At 40.2% G+C, this 16,710-nt stretch overlaps 1 protein-coding gene across 15 annotated transcripts in view; it reads right to left on the bottom strand.

The window, feature by feature from the left end:
• The window catches only part of magi2b (membrane associated guanylate kinase, WW and PDZ domain containing 2b), a 128,953-nt gene that overhangs the window by 25,912 nt on the left and 86,331 nt on the right, over positions 1–16,710 (bottom strand). For 10 of the 15 annotated variants that reach the window (XM_027135280.2, XM_027135282.2, XM_027135278.2 and 7 more), the window contains 3 exons: positions 12,493–13,013; positions 11,577–11,736; positions 3,048–3,079 (listed from right to left, as the gene is read on the bottom strand). In XM_027135280.2, coding sequence (XP_026991081.2) covers positions 3,048–3,079; positions 11,577–11,736; positions 12,493–13,013 — 713 coding nt within the window. The remainder of the gene's footprint in view (positions 1–3,047; positions 3,080–11,576; positions 11,737–12,492; positions 13,014–16,710) is intronic. The other 5 variants (XM_027135283.2, XM_027135281.2, XM_027135274.2 and 2 more) reach the window with 1 other exon arrangement.

Raw genomic sequence — 16,710 nt, forward strand, 5'->3', positions numbered from 1 at the left:
TAACGACGACGCAGTTCATTATTCCTGTGCTCTGACTCTGTGTTCCTCTGCTCTGAGAGATCGGGCTGTCCCTGTGGGAGATGGATTGAGCACTGAAGGAGTGTGTGAAGTGTGGCAGGAGAGCAGCAGTGACACAGTCTGATGCCTCAGGCATGACGGATCTCAGCGGATACCTGTTAGCTTTTCACTCTGGGTCTGTCTGCCTGCTAATGCCGCTCACACCGAGATCCAAAGAGGCCGAGACGAGCTTCCCCTAAATCTAGGCAACCGTTGTTAGTGTGGCTTTGTCTTTGTTTTACACAAAAGCAAATGGTAAAAAAAATCCTGATCCTTCATCCTGAGCTTACTGTATATGCAAGACGGCAGAAATTTAATGCCTATCTCTGTTATTTCTGTTTCTATAACAAATCAATGATCCAGATTTCTTTTCTTTTTTTCTTCTTTTTTTCTTACTTTACAGTAAATAAAACAATATTCTTCATCTGTCATGACAAGTAAGAAGGCTTTCATGTATTTCCTTTAGAATGATTAAAAATAACTTCAGTGCGATTATATTTAGGTTCAGATATCAGGGCTGGTGACATGATGATGGCAACGTCACAATACACTTTTCTAAGATATCACGTATTTAAATGTCTAATATTAATATTAATCTTGAACTTTTGTGTTATATTACATCTTTGTACAATATTAAACTTTTTGTATTATGCTTTTTATGTTCTGTAAAGGGAGGGCACGGAGGCTTAGTGGTTAGCATGTTTGCCTCACACCTCCAGGGTCGGGGGTTCCATTCCCACCTCCGCCTTGTGTGTGTGGAGTTTGCATGTTCTCCCCGTGCCTCGGGGGTTTCCTCCGGGTACTCCGGTTTCCTCCCCCGGTCCAAAGACATGCATGGTAGGTTGATTGGCATCTCTGGAAAATTGTCTGTAGTGTGTGAGTGAATGAGAGTGTGTGTGCCCTGTGATGGGTTGGCACTCCGTCCAGGGTGTATCCTGTCTCGATGCCCAATGACGCCTGAGATAGTAGCACACGAGGTAGTTCGGATAAGCGGTAGAAAATGAATGAATGAATGAGTGTTCTGTAAAGCTGCATTGAGACAATCCGTTGTTCAAAGTGCTATACAAATAAAATTGAATCGAGTTAAATTGTCTTTTTAGAACTTTTTTAAAGAATGTTTTTAATTATTGCAAACTAATCACAACAAAATGGATGCAGTTAAACCCATGAAATGACCAGATTTCTTTTTATTTCTTGATTTTTAAAATTCTTTTTTTTTTAATTTGTTTTAAATTAAACAGTTCAGTATTACTTCGATGTTCTGGCTGATAAACTGTTTCTTCTCTTTTTTTTTCTTTTTTCTTTGTGAACCTATTCTCTTACTTCACCTGCCCTGGTGATCTTCACCTATTAGGTAATATGGGTGACTTGACACGACATGATGATCCCTGAAAAAAACTTTTTTCCCCCCATCAGCTTGTAATTAAATAAATAAATTAGCTAATGTATATACTCACTACATGTCCATTTTATTAGAAACCCCTGTAGTTTCATGTATATATTGAATCAGCCAATCATGTGTCATCATCGGTGGGAAATAATCCGACAGATTCAAGCCAAGAGCTTCACAAACACCAGAATGAAAACAGAAAAAAATGTGATCTCTCTGTGGCTTTAACTGTGGCATGGATGTTGGTACCAAATGGGCGGCTTTGACTATTTCAGATCCTGCAGATGTGGGATTTTTACAACACAACCTTCTATTTACCAAAAGATGTATGTCGTCATGATAACAACGATGAATGATAACATACAGAAATGTGCATTAATTGAATGAACTGCACAGAAATAAATTGCAGCCAACACTAAATATCTGAGCTGCTGTTCTAGAGGGGAAACACCTTCTGACCACTGACAATCGAGAACTGGACTATAATCAATTATTTGTTTTATCCTTGTAGTAAGATTTTTTATTTGCAACATAGTCATGGGTTCGTTATGATTCATGAAGTCGATGATAAAATACTAGAATATACTACACTGTAACCCATATCACAGCGTGATGAGGCTTGGAAATCACAATGAGACAGCTCTCGTTTTTAGATTCAGTCAGGATCCGATGCTGACAAAAGCTTGTTCATGGTCTGGCAAAGCAATTCGCTTTCTATGACAGCATGATGAAACAGCCAGATCTCAGGGAACAGGGTGCAGGAATATCAATTGAGAATGATCTGCATAATCGTCCGAACTGGAATCATTTATCTTCAGGATAAATGCGTTTTGCCTTTACACACACACGCACACACACGCACACACACGCACACACACGCACACTCACACACACTCACACACACTCACACACACTCACACACATACACACACATACACACACTCACACACACACTTTCACTCACACTCTCTCTCTCTCACACACACACACACACACACACACACACACACACTTTGTTTTCTAACACAAGGCTATAGGAGGCACACACTGAATTGACAGACCACCCGTTGCGACTGCATTACGTTGTCTGTCACTTTGCTCTTTTATCTTTTTGCATTTTTGACACTTGCTGATGCAGTGGCTCTGGACTGGGACTTACCTGTTGTGTCACAATATTACACTAATGCAAATCTGCACTCGCCCCTGTCTGTGAAGGGGTAAATCTAAGATTAGGCTTCAGGGAAGAGTAGATGGTGTTATATCAGAGCTAAAGGCCAACCTCCACTGGCAGCCAGATCCTATTATACTACACCAAGGTGTGATTTAATCCTTTACCCAACAAAGCTTCCAGATCTTTCAGCACTGTCACTGCAGATAGGAAAGGAAAGGAATATCTGTGTTTTGGATTCCTGTGCTGTTAGGTGACTTGAGGAGATATATTTCAATGTCAAGTAACCATGACAGTACCTCATTTTAAAATGATCCTCCTTCAACAACTAGGATTTTTGATTATTCCTGTCAAACTATGATGACTATACTTATTCACGACATCTAAATATTACATGTCAAACATCAGAGATATTGAGGAATATCTGTTTACCTGTTTGGCACCGTCCCAGGAAGAGAAGTGTCCTAGCAAAGAGAAAGAAAGAAGAAAAAAGGTTACTTTCATCATCGGTATAATGTTGAGGAGTCAAGTTTATTTGTGAGATAATTACCTCATTAGTTTCAGCCCAGGCCCAGGACTGTTATTAATGATATTAACCGGTACTGACTTTGGAGCTTCTTCTTTGTTCATACAATTCCATGTGATACTATGAGATATGATTCAAGCCTAGTGTACGTTTCTGCACTACTGAACAAATGACATGAAATGACAGCAATCTGGACCTATTTCACAAGTAAGAAGAGCAATGCAGACTGCAAACTGTGCTTTGTGAAACAACGTCTTATCTAAAGCCACATCAAAAGAGAGCGACAAGAGTCGGTTCATGCTGGGATGTGGTAGCCTAGTGGTCAAAGTTTTGTGAGTTTAAATCCCAAATCCACCAAGCTGCCCCTGCTGGGCTCCTGAGCAAGGCCCTTAACCCTCAAATGTTTTTTTTTTTGTTTGTTTTTTAATTCTAGGCCGCTCTGGATAAAGGTGTCTGCCAGACGGGACCCTCTCTTGTCCATCCTTCTCCCTCTCCCCAACTCTTGTCCAATCTACTCTGCAATGTTTGCTCCCTGGACAATAAATTAGATTATGTCTGACTCCAACAGACGACATGGCCTGAGTTAACCCTAACCCTTTTCATAGTCGGCGTGTACAGCCCTTAGCACTAATGCTCAGGAGGCACTCAGTGAACTCTATGTGGCTATTAGCCAACTACAGTTCGCTCACCCTGACGGTCTGTTCAATGTTGCCAGAGATTTCAACCAGGCAAATCTCAAATTAGTGCTCTCTAAATTCCATCAACATGGAATATATATATATATGGTGGTGTGTGTGTGCATACAATTAGGACTATTATTACTATTATTATTATTATTATTATTAACTATTATTATTAACAACAACAACGATAATAATAATAATAATAATAATAATAATAATAATAATAATAATAATAGTTTTTTTTTACAGTGTAGCATACGTGTGACCATGCTCATGTGATTTTCATGGCCACTATGGAACAAGAATTTAACAAAATGTTCTGTGATGTTTCTTATTGATTAACACTAAACGCTCTCATTTCAGTATGAATATCACTACAACAGTGCACAAAAAAACAACACATACTCCTGCTTGTACTGGTCTAATAAATGATGTTATTGTATACAGAAATAGAAAATCTACACACCCAAATTGTACAAGCCACATTTCAGGTTTAGAGAACAGCATTCTTCAAGGTTATGCTGATGTACTGCAAATCAATCCCAATGTATGCAGCAGAGTCAGAATCCAATATGGCAAAACCAGAGAAAGTGAGCCGCATGCTGTATGGTAAACAGAACGGATGGGAATCTGAGAGTTTTGTCCACTTCATGCGGCGCGAGGCAGCTGATCAGTATGGACAGTTATGCGCACTACAGAAAGATAAAATGAACTCCTGTGTGTGAAATGTCCTCTCTGCTCCCTCAGGACAGGGCATCTGTCAGTTCAGTGGCGCTGGGAAGTGAGGCTTACGCTGAGGCAGATACTACTAAAGCAAAAACTGACATCAGACACAACACATGCTGAGCAAATTAAGATGATTTTAAAAGTGTATACAGGTTTCTGTGATAAAAAAATAAAGTCAAATCTCACGCCGTAGAAGTGAGTACGTACAACGGTACGATACAGTGTCATTTTTTTTCTCATCAGGTTCAAATTATAATGGAAAAAATATCAAGGTATACATTTAATCCTTAAAGCAGCCTTATGTATGTTTTAAAAAAACCTGCATTTGATGTCGTTTGACCTACTTTCTGATCACATATGGAAGACACAGGAACACATATGATGATAACCGACACCACACAGATCTTAACATACCTTAGGACACACTTTCTCTGCCAGAGTCCCTAATGTTCGTACTGTATCCAATAGGAATCAATGGGAGAAGTGTATCACTGCAAGAACCGACTTAAAGCTGAACATCTCTGTGCCTTTCTATTAATATAGCCATAAATATTCATGAATATGCAAATTGTGAATGCCCGCATGCCCTGCTGTCTTCCCAGATTAGCTAACTCACATTAGTTACAGAGTCCTTATTTGCACCACCATTTTGTCAACAATCGAATTAACCTCAAATCTGATCAAATGTAATGGTATCATAATAACTACAATTTCTTTCACTAGCATGAGCTGACTTAGCACAGGGTGTGTAGTATTCGGGTACAACCTCATCTCATAAATATTTGCACATCAGATATGAGGAGTAAAGCACCTGAGAAAGTCTGTATCTTGGTACTTTAGTCGGAAATGATTGTCATTATTAATGTTTAACAATATATTATGACCCTGATTTACACACTTGTTATTTGAGCTAATTTACATGTCTAATGGAATCAAGCATGCGTGTGTGTGTGTATGCTATTGTGTGTGTGTTTGTGTGTATGTGTGTGTACATGTATGTGTGTGCATGTGTGTGTGTGTGTGTGTCTATGTATATATATATGTGTGTGTGTGTGTGTGTGTGTGCATGTGTATGCGTGCACATTTGTTTGTGTGTGCACATATGTGTGTGTGTATCTATGTATATATGTGTATGTATGTGTATGTGTGTGCGTGGCATTTGTTTGTGTGTGCACATATGTGTGTGTGTGTGTATTTGTGCATTTACATTTGTGTGCAGGTTTGTGTGTGTTTGTGTGTTCGCGCATGTGTATGTATGTCCGTGTTTGTGTGCTTGTGTTTGTGTACTGTATGTATATGTGTGCATGTGTGTGTGTGTATGTGTGTGTGTGTGTGTGTGCATGGGTCGTGTTTGTGCATGTGCTACGGCTGCTTTACAATAAATAAGTGTGTGAATAATATCATTTATAAAGTCAGATGAGGAGCAGGGAAGGTGGGTGTGAATGAAACCCTTTTCACAGTCTCTGTCTGAATGCTGCTGACATTACAGGTGTGAACACACAGCGAATATCTAATATGGCTTAGTAAATACTATCATTTTGGCTTCAACTGGCAGAACCAGGCATCTGGAAATTTAATACATGCTCTCCGGATTTTTAACCTGCGCACGTACAGTATACACTGTTTCTAAAGTGGGTTTCAGTTTCACTTAATCTATGCGGGCTCTTAATCGGTCGATTTGCGATCGTGTATTTAACACATTTAGGTAGAAACACCTCAAATTGTATGTTCATTAAACCAATGCTGCATTTCACTAAAGGTCACAACTCATAAATTCTGACTAAAAAACAAAATTGGACGGTTCCTCAGCCCTGAGTTCAACAAATGACATCAAATCAACATGGCTGAACAATCAATACAAAAAAAGGAGCACTTCCATGCATCTTAATTTCTGTAGCACATATCCAGTGAAGGGTCACAGAGAATCTGACACGTATCCCAGGAGACTTGGGGCACAAGGCAGAGGATTTCCATGGGGTGTCAACCCATCACAGGGCCTAATACCACACTAGAGACAATTTAGAGACACCAATCAGCCTACAACAACATGACCAGTGAACTGACTGAAGAACATGCAAACTCTGCACAACACAGGTATCAAACCCCCAACCCCAGATATGTAAGGTAAACATGCTAACCACAAAGCCACCATGTCTAGGGTTAATGTTATGGTTAGCAGGACCACCTGCCACATACATTATTAGGATTCAAACTCATAATCTATCTTTAAAAGCAGAAAAAAATAGAAGCTCCTGCCACAATGAAGAAAAAAAATCTAACGAATAAATCCCCTGAGCTGAAAGAGCTTTGGCTAATTATGCCAGATGTGTTCAGCTGACATTTGTGGATGTGTCTGTGATTTAATTAAAACCCATGAAGAGTACAAATTAAAAACGCAAAAACACGGAACCACGGAACCAGTGTGGCAAGGCTTTATTTGTGAACTGAACAACTTCTAGTCTTTCAAACGCAAGCGTATAATAGTCCATGTATTTAAACAACATCCTTTATGCTCTTCACGTGTGTGTATGTATGTGTACAGTATGTGCACGAATGAGAGGCGACAGGAAGCCATTTGCATGCCAGCTTAAACTAACAGGATTACATTGAGAGCTATATGACCGGGACGAAGATTGGCTGAACCACTAAAAGTGGAATCTGCATCCAAACGTTACACCACTGCCAAGTTACTGAGCCTCTCGTCCCAGAACGCAAGCTTGATCCTGAGATAAACTAGCTGAGATTTCAAAACAGACGATGCTGTGCACTCCGTTTTGTCGGTTTTGTCAAGCACAGGATGATGCTGTTCCATTGCTGCTAGATGAAATTTCTTACTTATATTTCATCATTCAAAAGGTTTTTTAATTAACATCCCATGTACATATACACTGTATTTGCAGTGGGATGAAATATCAAGCCTGTAGGGGATTAAGAACAAATAAGGAACTACTGAGGAGTGGACACTAAGGAGTGTCTACTGACTCTCAGAAATGACTCACGGATGCAAAACATCTACTGTATATGTACAATATATGGCAAATAAATGACTAAATGAAAAATCATTTAACACTCCACTATATTACTAATTAAAACCATCGATTTCTTCCAGGGTTGCCATGTCATGTCTCAGAAGCTGTGCTATTCTTTAATTTAATTGTCTTAAAACTAATGACCTTGAGCTAATTGATTTAATTAACTTCACTGTAATTTGCCACTAGTCTGATGTCACTCGTAATCCACCTGCTTGCTTTTACAAACCACCTACTGTTTTAGAAACAACGATCCAATCTGGCAACCCATTCTATATAACCACCTTCTCTGTGGAAGCCTTATTCACATTTAGTGAGTTACTTGTACACAGAGTCTGATTGTGTACATGCATCGGTTGATTTTCTGGGATCAACAATACATTGTGCAAATCAACATTGTGAAGTTTATCACTGAGGTTGCCAGAGTGCTTTTATTTATGTGGAAACCTGAGATGAGATTTCTCAATAGCGAATTTATTTTTCACAAATGGAAAATAAAAAAATCTGGACTTCTTTGCTGTTAAAGGTAAATGTAGGACACGATGAGCAAAAATAAAAATAAATGAATTATATAAGAAAATGGAATGCATTTAAATGACTAATAACTAAATAACTAATAATCACAAAAGTGGACTCAATCCAATTTGAGAATTAAATCTATAAATGTGATATATTTAATAACAGAAATCCCATTTTTTGCTTTTTCTACCCAGCATTACATGATAAAATTAAAGCTAATCCCGAACACAAGCTCAAACTGAAAGCAAACCAACTCAGTGAAGAGTATGCACTTGATGGCCTTCATTTAAAAGATGATAAGTGTGATAAAATGATACACCGGATCCTGGATTTCATTCATAACATTGTCTGTAAATCTTCCCTTCCTCCTTTTGTGTAATCTGCAGTTTGTCGCTCAGTGAATCTCAGTGAATCTCAGTGAATTTGGAAGACATCTGTGTTTCCCATGAGGCTCAGCGTGACGAGTGCTTCATATGAGATCAGAGACCGGAGGAGTGAAGGAAAGGGAATTGTCCGAGGTACTGAAATGTCGCGGGTCTAAGTGGAGCTGTCCGCTACATTGAAATGCCACGGCTGAAGTGATGGCGTGCGCCGCTACGGAGTCAGGGGATCAGACGTATCAACCTGCTCTATCATAACAGCCCTGTGAAAAGCTCTAACCAAAAGGCTCTACAGCAAACAGAGTGTGCAGTGTTGTAGAATAGATGATAGAGCGGAAAAGAACAGCACAGAGGCAGCCTTTTTAAAGTCAAGAGAAGGTGGTGGTCAGATAAAGCCCAGGTGAACAGCTGAGATGGAGAACACCTGGCATTTTCATCTAGACATGTAGACGCACCCTAGAGGGCACTTCTTCATCACATTCTCTCATGTCACAGAACCCATCGGGTCACTAGGTTACAGGATACCACATACACCCATTCACACACTAGAGTCAATTCAAAGATGCCAAACAGCATACAACCTACAGCCAGTTATTGTACTGTGGAAGGAAACCAAAGCACCTGTCCTACAGTAGAAGGAGGCAAACATGCTAACCACTAAGCAGCCACGTGCCTAATTAAGCATTTTAATATTAAATAAAAACAACTGTGTCTTTCAACTAAATTCAACCCTTTAAAAAGATATAAGGATATTATGCGGTGCAACAGAAAAGCAATTTTCAGGATACCGCAATTTAAAAGTCATGATGCCACAGACATCCGTGGCCTGTGTGACCGGCTTGTTACCGGGTGTTTCTGGGTGTTACTCTCTCCACTGTCAAGCAGAGCGGCACTAGAGAATCACATTTTCACACTCAGTTAGCACTTTCCTCAAAGTGTGATCAGCTGTTCTGGGATCAGCTGTGAGCAGGAGCAGCAGTGTCTGGCTTTACATGCATTGGAGAAAGCATGTGTTATCCCTCACCTTTACAGTTGACCGGATGGCTAGCTGTGAGGTCAGCTCAGAGAGCTAACTAGTAGGTAAGAATTGGCCAAATGAAGTGAGAACAAGGTGTAGATCTGGAGTTTCAATCCTTGAATCACCATAATGTTTTTAGTTTAATCGGATGTACATGAAATCAGTTCAAAGGTTATTTAATATTAGACATTTTACATTTGGTAGACACCGTTACATTTAACACACCTGAGCGGTATATCTTAAGACTTGCTTAGAAGCCCAGCGGTGGCCACTTTGTGGACCTGAGATTTGAACTCACAACCTTCTTAACACTAGTCCATGGCCTTAACCATTAAGCAACCACATCCCCAGACCAGATGAACCTTCTGTGATATGCCAGTCCCAGATTGGCTTATTCTGTAATTATCCTTCCTACTTGATAAACATCTTCATCCTAACTGGTGCAGACTGCTTTCAGTTCGTGGTTGCGTCTCTGTGTGAGAGCTGTACACTAATCACAGCACTGAGAGGAGAGAGCTGTGAACATAGCCGACCCTGGCTGGGACCTTGGCAGCATGCCGGCGCTGGAATTCAATAGTCTCGCACTCAGTAAGCTGTGATTCACTCAGGTTGTCTCTCACTTGGTTATTTGAAACCTCACTATGTGTTTGTACTAGAGCGGTCTTTCAGGGCCATGGGTTTGAGGAATATATACAGAGGATAAAAAAGTGTGGGGAAAAAAAAACGGGAATGGAGCATCAGGAATGAAGAACACATGGATTCAAGAGCAGGATGAAATGAATGAAGCACATGATCGTTGGCTGTAATGGTCGTGCCGGTAGATCGGCGTGAGCTGAGGTGGAGATGAAAAAAAAAAATAAATCAGACTCTCATCTGCTTGTTTTGGCTTCAATCCGCACTGGGATGATTGCTCGAATTAAGTTCAAGGAAAAGGTCAGATATGAATCAGCCAGGTGAAACTAGAGAGCCTGGATACACTGCTTGAGGCTGCAGGCATTCAATTAAACCCACAATGTACCCCAATGGCTCTTTTGTTAACAAGACGGAGGTCGTTTCTAGAACATTGCTATTGCACACAGGAATATATATATATGGATATATATATACACAATAATAGCAGACAGTCTGATTGGAGCCTGATATTAGTCAATTATTTTGGTGTGGCTCAGAATTAACGCTAAATCATTGCTGTTAGTGCCAGGGTGTTCTGCAGCCCCACAGGCTTAGGATGAACTCAGCCAAAAGAGTCTGAAATGATGCCATGGAATTTTAACTTGAGCTTCCATACACCCACTGACGGCTACAATCTCTCTCTCTCTCTCTCTCTCTCTCTCTCTCTCTCTCTCTCTCTCACACACACACACACACACACACACACACACACACACCAGTCTGGTCAGTGCATGTACAGGAGTGGAGTGATTTGAGTCGAATGCTTTCTCCTCAGGCAACATTTTCACATCAAAAGCACATCAGATGTCACAGCGTGTTTACAGAGATCTTAACTGAACCCCGGGTTACATTCCTCAGGCTGGATATGAAACTGTTTAGCACAGCACTCAATAACACAGGCAAGAAAAGAGCATTAAAGCCCGGAATACAGAAGACGAGATGTTATATGCGGTGCGCTGGAAAGTAAATGCACTGAACAGACAATTTAGAAAATGTCTCGAGAGATAAGTGAGCAAGCAAGCAAGCAAGCAAGCAAGCAAGCAAGCAAGCAAGCAAATAAATAAATAAATAAATAAATAAATAAATAAATAAATAAAGCAGTTATTTAAAAACTCCTTTGTGCTCTACAGACAAATCTAACATCTATCAGTTAGCAATACAACTCTAATGTGTCAATGTTGATAAAATACAAGATGTACTATTTATTTTGTATTGTATTTAATATGCACCCCTTTATTGCACTGGATAGCTATGAGTTTACCGTATAAACAATGTCCTGGAAATACACTTTTATGAATACATCTCATATGCAAATGCAATAACAGTGCATCAGGAATAATTCAATAACTTCTATAACTACTTTTGTTTAGTCCAATTGCGAAAAGAAGAAAGTGAGAGCTCCTCGTACCTGCTCCTCTCTGGATAATGAGGGTGGCTTCGGTCCCCACTGCACAGTCCTTCAGGATCTGCACCACCTGTGAGTGGTTGAGGCCCTGCAGCCCCTGCTGGTTAATCTCCACTATCAGATCCCCTTCACTCAAGCCCGGACAGCCCTGCGGCTCCAGCACCTGAACAAGCCATGGAACGATACAAAATTTCAAACGGCTGCACCTGCAACAAAGCTGCACTGATAATTATACATCCAGAATAGAGATGTGTATCTGTATCAGTTGTGTATGGAATGAATGACTGCATGTCAGATAAATAAAAACAGAAGACGAGCTAGTCGACGTATGAATGTGGAATGATTGACAGCTGCACAGATGTTTTTAACTGGCATCAAGTTATTTAAAATCTTTACATGAGCAATGCTACAGTATGTGGATACTGAGACAGATCATGCAGCTGCTCCTGTTGTTTTTCTGGGCTCCTCATTAAGATAATGCAGATCACCCACGTGGAGTTCCCATATATTTGCTAGACTTTTCTTGAGTTTAAGTGTCTGAGACAGGATTTTCCAATAACAACAACAACAACACTGACTTTATGCACATTTGGGGATAGAAAATGCCGACTGAAACAGTTTTTGTCTTTGATGTCACTAGTAACATGATGTAACATCACAGTAAGAGACAACAACATAAAATAAGAAGCTTTGAAATAGACATCTGGTTTAGTATGTTTTTAATATTTTGCTGCAAGAATGGTTATATTTGTTTTATTTATTATGTATTATATTCTCACTGGTTTAAGGTGGATTAATATAATACTATGGCTATAACCTGATCTGATCTGCTTGTTATTATGCCGATCAGATTTGAGGATTCAGCATGTACTAAAAAAAACATAAAGAATGTTATAAAAAATATATTAAATAGTAGTACATTATGTTGCACCTGTTTGACCCGCTGGCCCGTCGGACTGTCTGCGATGGTGAACCCGAAACCCTCGGTTCCTTTGGTCATTGTGAGGCTCAGAATCTCTGGTGCTGCTTGAGCTCCGGCTGTTGCCCCAGTCGACGACGCCATGGAGATGGCGTCCTCGTGCAGAGGCCCCGGTGTGTTGAGGGACGGTGGCTGTGATCCGTCCAGGTGTGTGTCTCCGGGATGGGACACCTGGGACAGAGCGTCTCCGTGATCAGGAAGCAGGCGCCCTGTCAGGGACATGTACTCCATGTAGTTGTCGTAGGTGCTGCGTCCGTTGAGCAGGAGCGAGGGATCAACCAGGCCCAGAGGGGGCACCGTCGAGCTGGCTGACGGCTCCTCGGGGTCGTAGGGCAGCGGGTAGCCACGGCACAGCACCAGGGTCACGCTCTGACCGATGGGCACCGACTGAAAGAGCTTGACCACGTCTGCATGGGTGGTGCCCAAGACACAGATGTCGTTGATGTAGACGATTACATCGCCTAGGCGCAGAAGAGGAAGGGCTGAGGTTAAATAGCATAAGGACAAAGCACATTCCTTCAACATACTGCACCACTAGAGAGCTTGATTCACTTAAAATCCCTTCTAAAGAATTCTGATCAAGCAGCTTCAAGGTTTTATGTTATGATGTGCGTCAAGTAACATGTATTCTCTCTTAATGCATTCGCCTGTGTTGCCTAAAAATAAATGATTCAGCACAAAGCTTCCCTACATCACTTCATCTGGCCCCTGTGGTCAGGATCTCAACAGCAGCTGAAACTCAAAAGCATCCATTTGAAACAAGATTTTCTACAAGAAATAAAACATGGTGTGTTGTTGGTCAAAAAATAATCCATAGAAATGTGGAGTGACACATTCCCACCCTGAAGTGGAGGATTTTTCTATAACTGTAATTATTGTGATGATGATTGCATTTTTTATTAAGTAACAAATACATTTTTAGGCATTTATACAGTTGCTACATTTATATATCCCCAAGATAAGTTCATGTTATCACTTACTGTACGTTCTAGCAGGTATCGGAGTTCTCTCATTCCTTCACCACCCTCTCTTTCTTTCTTAAAATAAAAAGTTACAATAACGCAGTTCGTCAAGTGACGGATAAACCCGAAATGTCGAAACGAAAAATATTTATATATATACAGACCAAATATACAGTACAGACCAAAAGATTGGACACACCTTCTCATTCAAAGAGTTTTTTTTATTTTCATGACTATGTGGAATTAACACGTGGAATTATATAAATAACAAAAATGTGTGAAAAAAAATGACCCCAAACACACCTCCAGGCTGTGTAAGGGCTATTTGACCATGAAGGAGAGTGATGGGGTGCTGCACCAGATGACCCGGCCTCCACAGACACCAGACCTGAACCCAGTCGAGATGGTTTGGGGTGAGCTGGACCACAGAGTGAAGGCAAAAGGGCCAACAAGTGCTAATCATCTCTGGGAACTCCTTCAAGACTGTTGGAAGACCATTTCAGGTGACGACCTCTTGAAGCTCATCAAGAGAATACCAAGAGTGTGCAAAGCAGTAACCAAAGCAAAAGGTGGCGACTTTGAAGAACCTAGAATATGACATATGTTCAGTTGTTTCACACTTTTTTGTTATGAACTAAATGTTCTCTTTGAATGAGAAGGTGTGTCCAAACTTTTGGTCTGTACTGTATATATATATATATCTACTTACAGAAAACTTTTTTATTGTTAAATAATGTTTTTTTTATCCATTTAGTATGATGAGTCTTAGACTGGAGCATCTGCTAGAGAAACTGAGGTTAATGAGCTGTTTACTTCAAAATTATCACATATTAGTGGATACGTTAATATAAAACTAGCATTTGAATTACCGCGAGTATGAGTGTCAGGGCTGCTGCCTTTGTAGAGAATGAATCGATGAATCATTTTCGAAAATTCGGGAAATCGACGACGATTTCGTTAAACACATTCAAACCCGTTTCTGTTCTCTGTGATGCCGCGAGTTCTTGTTTACAAGCAGTAAAATTTGAAGGTGTTCTTCAACCGGTAAAATCCTGTGTGAGGTTATCGACAGATGGAAAAACACACGTCTCACACCGAGAGCCGACAGAGTCTTGATTCGTTTGATATCAGAGTCGCAGCCATAAAATCACTCGTTTGTTTAAACTGTTTAAAAATATCTGAACGGTGATTTCCAATCTAAAAAGGGTTAAAAACAACAAGTCATTGTTTCTAAACATTTCCAGTTCCAAAAAAATTTAGTAGTAGCTTTTTTTTTATATAGTTCCAATCATTGTCATATGTTACAGGATCTAATATCTGATGTTTTTGTCGTGACACGAGGAGTCAGATCAGTGTGATCTGTAATATTTATCATGGACAAAATCATGAAATGTTTATTAGCAAACAGACATCACAATTAACTTTGTTCTATTTATATATTTTTATATTTGCTGCCATAAGTGGTAAAAAGCCTCTCTGTCAGCTTTGTGTTGCCTCATAAAATCAACAGAGAACAAATGCAACCACGAATAAGCCTGACAGATTCCAAGCCGTAATTTTATGAAATATAATGTAATAAAGATTGTCTAGATATAGAAGAAATTGGATAAATACGTAAAAACCTGCACAGATATCACTATAGACTCATACTGTACATTTGAACTAATAATGGAAAATAATATTGTGTGTGAAAGAAAAGCCTCTTTCTGCTTTTCTTTTTTTCTGATTTCAAATACAATAATGTGTCTTCTCTCGTAAATTAGCTCAACACACACACAAACACACACACACACAAACACACACAAACACACACACGTACACACACAAACACACATACACAAACACGCACACACATACACACAAACACACGCACACACACATACACACAAACACACGCGCACACACGCATACTCACACGCGCATAAACACACACACCAACACACACACACAAACACACACTCATACACACACACATGCACACAAACTCACACACACAAACACACACACACACAAACACACACACGTACACACAAACACACACACACACACACATGCATACACACACACACAAACACAGGCATACACACACATGCACACACACACACAAACACATACACACACAGACAGCAGGATCTTTTTAAACACATGTAGGCGTGTGATAAAGAATGACGCAACATTCTGGCCAATAATGAGAGACCACAGTGTTACAGAAAACCTGAGGCTGTTACTCCACCGGCAGACAGGAGAGAACACAACAGGCCACACAAAAACAAAGAGAGAAAATGACAAAAAAGATTTTAAAGCAGCCTTTTTTTCTCCACCGTTAAATCTTAACCTCGGTCACACGACATTGTGTAGCAATGAACATGGAGCCAGTGTGCATAATTAAGTGTGAGGCCTCGGGAAGCGACGGAGCCTATAGACACGGCTCACTTGCTGCGTGCAGTTCGAGCAGCTTGAGAATCAAAGTTGAATTAAAGAACTTCTATGCTGACTTAAAAAAAAAACCTTTGCCTTACCCACACTGAGCACATAGGCTTTTTAGACAGTAACAAGGTAAAAGAAGCATTTCATAGAAGCAGCTTCCTGACAGCGAACTGAGCCACATGAAGCACAATACTGCGTAAGACAAAACACACCCCAATCAGCTACCATATAAAGATTTCAATATTTTATTTCTGATGAAAATATGCAGGATGTACCCGTACTGACTGAAAGATTATCTTGCAATGTAAAGCCTTTCACGAGTCAGTCGTAATCACTTACATTGTAAATAGTTTTATTACTCTTTAAACTAGCCTATGTAGCATGTTTTTTACTGGTTTATGGTTGTCTATTGTGCATCCAGCCTTTATAGTGAGAGTATAAAAACCTTGATGTCTGTAAACACGTTAAAGCGGCTCTGACACAGACTGCAGGTCTGATCAAATATCAAAAGCCCTGACCTGGTACATCTAAAAATTCATAGAGGAACTGAACCCATGAGTAATTGAGCTAAACACTGTTTATATACTGTAGTACAAGTGGTAAAAATGGTAGTGGGGGCTGAAGCGGTTGTGGCTCTGTGTTGTTCAGTGGAAGGTCAGGGGTTTCAAGCCCCAGCACCACCAGGCTGCCAGTATTGAGCCCTCTCTGCTGCAGGGGCTCTGTATCATGGCTGTCCCAATTCTTTGACCCCAACTTCCTAAACTAAGAT

Source organism: Tachysurus fulvidraco, chromosome 17 (assembly GCF_022655615.1).
Source record: "Tachysurus fulvidraco isolate hzauxx_2018 chromosome 17, HZAU_PFXX_2.0, whole genome shotgun sequence".
Classification (NCBI taxonomy): domain Eukaryota; kingdom Metazoa; phylum Chordata; class Actinopteri; order Siluriformes; family Bagridae; genus Tachysurus; species Tachysurus fulvidraco.